The sequence below is a fragment of the Bidens hawaiensis genome, unplaced genomic scaffold (genome assembly GCF_021521415.1).
Source record: "Bidens hawaiensis isolate Kalapana, Puna unplaced genomic scaffold, B.hawaiensis_p1.1 tig00027146_1, whole genome shotgun sequence".
In the NCBI taxonomy this organism is placed as follows: domain Eukaryota; kingdom Viridiplantae; phylum Streptophyta; class Magnoliopsida; order Asterales; family Asteraceae; genus Bidens; species Bidens hawaiensis.
The window spans coordinates 1-8,072 of NW_027494389.1; the positions used below are offsets into that span (position 1 = coordinate 1).

At 37.0% G+C, this 8,072-nt stretch overlaps 1 protein-coding gene across 2 annotated transcripts; it reads left to right on the forward strand.

Annotated features, from left to right (window-relative positions):
- Positions 1-4,020: 4,020 nt before the first annotated feature.
- Positions 4,021-7,364, forward strand: LOC143574912 (BTB/POZ domain-containing protein At3g50780-like). 2 transcript variants are annotated; one of them, XM_077059413.1, is made up of 3 exons: positions 4,021-4,331; positions 4,414-5,042; positions 6,201-7,364. In XM_077059413.1, exons 1-3 carry the CDS (start codon positions 4,322-4,324, stop codon positions 7,152-7,154), a joined length of 1,593 nt encoding a protein of 530 aa, XP_076915528.1. In that variant the 5' UTR covers positions 4,021-4,321; the 3' UTR covers positions 7,155-7,364. The 2 variants fall into 2 exon arrangements, with proteins under 2 accessions (XP_076915528.1, XP_076915529.1); XM_077059414.1 differs by having other exon boundaries at positions 4,022-5,042; positions 6,201-7,363.
- The last annotated feature ends 708 nt before the right edge of the window (positions 7,365-8,072 follow it).

The following is an 8,072-nucleotide window of genomic DNA, read 5'->3' on the forward strand; positions in this document are numbered from 1 at the left end:
TTATCGCTTTTGGTTGGTGGAACTAAAAAGTCCTAGTATATTTGGCATCCCCTTATAGCAAGGTGTCGTTAACGTAATGCAATTAACGATAACTATAAAATCCTAGACTATTTGGCATCTCATTATAGTTAGGTGTCGCTAACGTAAATCTATTAGCGATTTTATCCAAATTATTGCTTTTATTTATTGTTTCGTATACGAGTTTTGTGGCTCTTTATTACTATATATTTATATGCTCAAACTTATGAATTGCTCACCAACCTTTGTGTTGATAAACTTTATTTTATGAAATGTTATAGGTTTGCATCCTGGTTGAGTCGAGCTTGTGGAGAAAACGTGTCAAGACCTTTAGGATATTAGAAAAATGAACAATGTTTAATTTGCTATATTTTTGTGATATCTTGTTATGACTATTTATGTTTATTTGTTATGTGACATTTTCGATGTTGTGAAATGAAATGAATTTGTTAAATATTGTCGCTATAATTAGTGTCATGTGCCTATGGGCAATCGTTACACCTCAGCATGTTCTGCCAGCTTTGGTCGGGGTGTGACAAGTCTTTCTATATCTTACTTGGTATAGACAAGCGATTATTACACTTTTATGTTATTATGAGAAACCGTACAGAAAACTCACGGGATCCACTAATATCATGCTAATTACAGGGGTAAGATAAATCGTAATTTGTGATGAACATCTACCCTCTTAGAGATTATGATACAAAACCAGTAAAAAAAAATCTGAACATCTAACCTCTGTAAACAGCTGATTGGTTAATCAGACGCTTATCACGACTTCACTTTAAATGTGTACCATTTTCACTTTGCTACTATCAAAATCAAATTTGTTTATATCACATCAAATATGAATGTAAATCATGAATTTGATATTTTTTTTGGACTCAATCAAACATATCCTAGGGGTGTGGGGGGGGGGGGGGGGTTGAACGGGGGGCGCAACTGCTGATGTGGCTCGCGAACACCGCTACACCCCTTAAGTGAGCCGGGGCGCGGTTGAACCCCGTGTCTGGGACCGCGGGGCTAATATAGCCGTTGGAGACGTTGGAGAGGGTTGACTGGTCAAACTATCCGTTGGCCTCAATATATATATATATATATTATATTTATATTTTTTACCTATAAATACAAATCCACACTTTCTATAAAACTCAAACCACACTTTCCCTCTATCAAAACTTCTATTTCTCTCCATATTTATAAATGGCATCGTCGTCGTCGTCTTCGTCTTCGTATTCTACCGAAGACGACGAACTCATTTGTCAAGCGGTTCAAACGACGGTAAGCTTTTTGAGAGATCAAAAACGCCCCCGAGCCCCATTATTCCGGCAACCACGTATTCGTGATCGAAAGACCGCTAAAGAAACTTTGATACGTCACTATTTTAGTCCCAATCCCACGTATGGTGAGGATAGTTTTAGAACCCGTTTTCGAATGAGTAGACGATTATTCATGCGTCTAGCAAATGACTTGCCAGAGCACTTTGAGTATTTTCAACAAAGGGATGACGCTAGAGGTAAGCCCGGTTCACGGCTACTCAAAAAATTACTGCAGCTCTTCGGCAACTAGAGTATGGTGTTGGATCAGACATGTTGGACGAGTATTTACAAATGGCTAAAAAGACCGGACGTGATGCGCTTAACCACTTTTGTAGAGGTATATAGTTTTAATATAGTTTTATTATTTACGTTTGTTTATATATTTTTTAAATATTTACATAACTTATACAATTTTAATAATTATAGTTAGGGGTCATATCGTTATACAAGCGGAGATACTTACGTAGACCAACAATGTATGATATCCAAAGCATATACGAGGTGCACGGTGAAAAGCATGGTTTCCCCAGGATGCTCGGTAGCCTTGATTGTATGCATGTTGGTTGGGCTATGTGTCCTACTGCTTGGCGAGGTCAATTCCATCGAGGTGATCACCCCGTCCCTACTATTGTACTTGAGGCGGGTGGCGTCGCAGGATCTTTGGTTTTGGCATGCGTTCTTTGGGGTTGCCGGGTCTAATAATGACCTCAATGTTATCGATCAGTTACCGATAATCGATGACCTTATCGACGGGGTTGAACCCCCTCAGGCTTTTTTTTGCAAATGGAGAACATTTCAAGTACGGGTACTACCTCGTTGATGGTATTTACAACGAATGGGGGATACTTGTTCAAGCTTACGCGTCTCCAGTTTCTGACAAACGAAAGTACTTCACGAAGAAACAAGAATCGGCAAGGAAATATATTGAAAGGGCGTTTGGAGTCCTAAAGAAAAGATAGGCAATGTTGGTGAATCCAATAAGATTTGGACAAGAGAGAAGATAACTGAAGTCCTCATCACGTGTATAATCCTACATAACATGATACTAGAAGACGAGGGTCAAACTATTTGTCAAAACTACCAAGGTGATATTCCAAGACAAGAATCGGCGATCAACAATGAACAACGACTCGACAACATAAATATCATCAAGAGCCGTGAGTTACACGGCAACGTTCGGCATGAGTTGGTCGAGCATTTGTGGGATAGAAGACCCGATAATCTTGTATTAGACTAGTATTAATATAATGTTTTATATTTTTATTTAATGTATTATTAAGTATAATTAAATAAATAAAAAACTAGATCAAGCCCCTGATCACCTGGACCATTACACCCTCTGGGGCTTGGTTGAGGGGCTTGATCCATGACCATGTCATCGCCTACATGTCAGATTTTGATTGAATCACTTGAGGCTCAACAAACCCCATTACCCCCTTAGATAACAAGATATTAAATCTCATAGAAAATGATTCAGAAAGAAGAGGTAACATGATCCACGTTGTTTTATTCTACTTGTTGACATGACCGGAAAAGAATATTTAAAATATCTAATTTTATACTTGATATTCATTGTAAATTAAAATTTATTTTTGAAAAACAAAAAGAACTTCAATTTAAAAAAGAGAAACAGATTCTTAGGTTGACATTTACAAGCAAATGTCACCATTATCAGCTGAAAGTCTGTCATATATTCTGTTTTTCTTTAATAGTTGTATTAGATCTTAAGATACTTATTGATTATTAATAAACATACTTATATGTACTTTTAAAAAGGAAAGAAAGAATGGTGACGCCAAATTGCAGAAGCTATTGAGATCTTGACAGGTGTGTGATATTTTGCAACCATTTTAAAAGATTTTTATGTTTTTTTTTATTACTGAAGAGCCTAAGTTGTAAACTTCTATGGTCAATTCTAGTGACATAATTAGGTAGGGCTTTTAAACGGGTCATGTACAACGATTGACAAGTCGGATCTTATATAAACTATAACACGGCACAAATTGAATAATGTTAGTTATATTAACCTAACATAATATGAATTTTTACGTATTGACACGAACACGACATGTCACGAAGTTTTATTTTGTATTATATCGTTTTACATATATACAAACCCGATGGGTCGACAAACACAACATGTTCACATGATTAACTAGAAACTAATCAAAAACCTATAGACTAAAACAAAACTCATGAATTTTTATAGATTGTAATAATTTAATAAATGTCCTTGAATCTTGTTTAGTGAAGATGGAGACAGTTTGAAAGGCAAAGAAAGTGAAAACAAGATTGACTGACAAACAACCCATCAGCCAGTCAGTGTATGTTTAAAGAGAACAGTGAATGATGTGCCTACACACCCACACAGACCCAGACCCTAATTTAAAATCAAAAGCTGAAATTGCAACACAGTAGTTACTGGAAAAAGCATCACTCTTCTTCCTTTTATCTTTTCTTTGGGGTCACTCTGTTCCTTCTTTCAGATGGTTCATAATATACAATTTGGATTCTGTAATCATTTCCACCTCTTTCTTTTCCTGCTTTCTCTTGCTTTACAGTTTACCCACAATCTCTTTATCATCTCTTTCTATTCTTTCCACAAATCTTGATCCACATTCATCTCTAGTTCTTGAAACCCGCCAAGAAATATGATCAAAGTTAATACTTTCTTTGAAAATTCTTGTTAATTTTCATATTTAAGCTTGTTTTCTTGAAACCCACCAAGAAAAATTGACACTTTCTTGGAAATCTGGTGTTAATTTGCATGTTTCAGCTCAGTTTCTTGAAACCCACCAAGAAAAATTGATACTTTCTTGGAAATTTGGTTTTAATTTGCATATTTGTACTCAGTTTCTTGAAACCCATCAAGAAAAATGAATAAAGTTTGAAGCTTTCTTGGAAAGTTGGTGTTAATTTGCATATTTCTGTTCAGTTTTCTTAAAACCCACCAAGAAAAATGAAAAAAGTCTGAAGCTTTCTTGATGATTTGGTGTTAATTTACATATTTCAATCCAGTTTCTTGAAACCCATCAAGAAAAATGAAGAAAGTTTGAATCTTTATTAATAATTTGAGGTCTGAAGTGTGATGAAATGGCAGAAATTAGAGTTAAGAAAGTGGAGCAAGGGCAAACCAAGATTAGAAATGTACCAATTGCAGTAACACCAGAAGGGTTTTGGTGTTGTCCTTCACCTGTTATGTTTCAAAAAACCCTCAAATCACAACACCCTTTAAACAAACCAAGATCATCATCAACCCCATCTGACCACAAAAAACACTCACAAGAGCTTGAAAAGAAATCATCACGTGCATCTTCAAAGTCAGAAACTGTTGTGACTGAACCACCTGTTCTTGGTGCAGCCATTGTGGCCGAAAGGACGGCTGCAAGACAACCCAACACCGAAAACTTGCCACGGAAGGTATCGATTGAGTTTGGTGAACCTGGAACAGGGGATTTGAAAGTTGTGTTGTTTGGTAAACAAGGGTTTATTGTGAAACTGAGTGTGCATAAAGGTGTTGTTGAAGAAAACAGCTTGTTTTTTGCTCAGAAGTTATCGGCTCAGCATCCAAGCTTTCATTGTATTGAGATTGATGATTGTGAGGATGTCGAAACATATGTTGAGACTGTTGGGTTAATGTATTGTAAGGATTTGAAGCAGAGGCTGATCAAGCAAAGTGTTTCGCGCGTGCTTCGGATCCTTAAGGTAGTCAACTTATTCTTGTTTGTATTTTATTGCATTTAACCTTGAAGTTTGATCTATATTTAAGTCGATTTAGAGTCGTTTAGATTTGTGTTTTGCAAGTGATCAAATGAATTGTGATGACATTTAATTTCATTAAACGGTTTGCGGTTTGAGAGATAATGTCGCTTGTTTGCATACCATGTGCCTGTAATGTTTGTGAGTAAAGATGAGGTGATGATCATGGAAGATATTATTAGTCTCTATTAAGTTTGACCAATGGGTTTCTGCAGTTAATTGAAGTAGTTGTCTAGATGAGGATTGGTTGACTTATGACTTGTGAGTTAATAGCATTAAACATTTTCGATATGCTGACGAGATGTCGATATCTACTTTCTTTGTGTTAAAATGATATATTTGCATGATTATCACCGATCGATAACATTTGTGCATGCTAATAATCAAGATTGTAAAGGTTATTAAGTGAAGCTACACTGTTGAGCGAATTTGTGAGCCGACTCAATGGTTCTATTTAATTTGGATCAGTGAAGCCTAATTGGTCAGGACCGGTCAATTCATCTTTAAAACGGGTTTTGTTGATTTTATGTTTAGTTTTCATATGGGTAAAAGCTGGATAGTTTAACGGCTAACATGGTTTTCTGCAGGGGTATGCAGGGGTCAGTTTTGTGCTAAAATCGAACAAAAAATTGAAAATTACTGTTTGGTTTCGGTTGTTTTTAGCTTTGGCTGTCGGTTTGGGTTTGGTTTTTCCGGTTTTACCATTTGGGCTAGAAAATTTGGGCCAAAAAGAAAATTGACCCATAATATTGAATTTTAGGGCCTTAATGTTTTTGTTAATTGATGATTAATTGATTATTATATTTGGGCCAAAATATTTAGGCTATATCATTTATTAAATTCTTATTAATAACTTCACCTTCAAAACCAGAAATGAAAATCCATAATTTCGGTTCAGTTCAGTTTTATTGGCTCTGATTACATGCAAAACTGAACCGAAAACTCGGCTTGTACGATAACATAAAACCAAATCATTTGGGTTCGATTATCTTGGTTTGAATTTTCCCCTTACGGATCGGTTATTTCGTTTTCATGTACATCCCTAGTATTCTTTTATTCTAGTCAACTTCCTTAATTTATGCATTTGTTGAAAACTAATTGTAGGTTGCAGAACATCTCGGGTTCAAGACATGCATGGAATCATGCTTAGATTTCCTTGAAGCAGTTCCTTGGGTAGGAGAGGAAGAAGAAGAACGGGTCGTGTCCTCAGTATTACGTCTCCAAACCGAAGGAATCGGGGTCAGCCCAATTCTAAAACGGGTCGCATCCGATGTTTCCAAACCGGCTAATGACACCCTCTCTCACGTCCTCCAACTAGTCCTCAAAAGCACCGAAGAAAAAGGGCGTCAGGAAATGAAATCCATCGTCTTAAAACTATTACGAGAAAATAATAAGTCGAACCCAAACTCGACCTCTTTGACGTCGGTTGACCTTTGTAACGACACCATTTACGCCTCATGCACGACCTGTTTGAGCTTGTTGTTGACTTCGTTCCGACAAGTGGCACAACCGGACTTCACAGAAAAACCGACTGAAGTCAAAGACCCGTTGGTCAAACAAATGGTTATTGAAGCCGATAACCTGTCATGGCTACTTGATATATTAGCTGATCGACACACGGCTGACGAGTACGCGGTCATGTGGGCTAGCCAGCAAGAGTTAGCCGGGCTGCACCCACGGGTGCCAATGGTGTACCGACACCACATCAGTTGTATATCCGCGAGGCTCTTTGTTGGGATAGGAAGAGGTGAAATATTATCGAGCAAAGACACGCGCCATTTGCTGTTAAAGACTTGGTTACAACCGTTGATTGATGATTACAGCTGGCTACAACACGGGTGCAAGTCGTTTGATCGAAAGGTTGTGGAGGAAGGGATCGGGAGGACCATATTAACACTCCCGCTCGAGGAGCAGCAAATCGTGATGCTCGGGTGGTTAAGTAGTTTCTTGAAAGTGGGTGATAACTGCCCAAATCTTCAGAAAGCGTTTGAGGTATGGTGGCGTAGGACGTTTATTAGACCGTATATGGAACAAAGCAACTCGCAACCGTTGGATTAAGGACGTTTGTTTGTTAGACCGTGTATGAAACAAAGCAACTCGCAGGCATTGGGTTAAGAACGTTTGTTAGACCGTATATGGAACAATGCAACTCGCAACCGTTGGATTAACGTGGTTCAAGATCGAATGGATGTGTAATCATGTGAATTTCGGCCTTTCGGGTTTTTTGTTTATTGATTTTTGTTTTAAGAATTGGGATGCTACTAAACTAATTAAGTTTTTAATAATGTTATTATATCGTATATGAAACCTCTATGTATAATTTTCAGACCTGATGAGATCTAAACATATGACCAACAAGGAACATGGTCCAGTTTGTGACATAATGATCATAATGGATGTCTGAGCTGCTAATGCATGCGCAACCTTATCAGGTGGTCCTAACCCATACTTACTTTTTCTTTTTTACTTCATTTTCTTTTTCAAAATTAAATTAGAATGTGAAAATAAATAAAAATATTCCAACACATTATGTGAAATTATGCTGGTTGCTTTACAGGACCATATCTGGGGTATGGGAGTGTGGGGTTTGGGTAGAGATAAACATACACCATGTGACAATCATTCTAACACGGTTTCGCTAAATGAAGCGTTTAACGATCATAAACTAACATTTATCCTTGGTATCGGATACGTATAAATTATTGAAATTAACGTGTGCCATTAAAATGGTAACGGATAGGTATAAATAATTGAAGTTAACATGTATCGTTTAACTGGTTATTGTAGAGTGACAGACATTAAATTTCTTTTTGGAACACCTAATACACTTTTGTTCTTGAATGATGGTTTTGGCAAATTTTCCCTTCTCGTGACTTGAAACCCTGATCATTTTAGAAAAGAAACCGTTTGAGAAAACCTTCCTGACCACACCATCATAGTGGTGATGATGGTAACGTAGGTATAAATTATTGTATT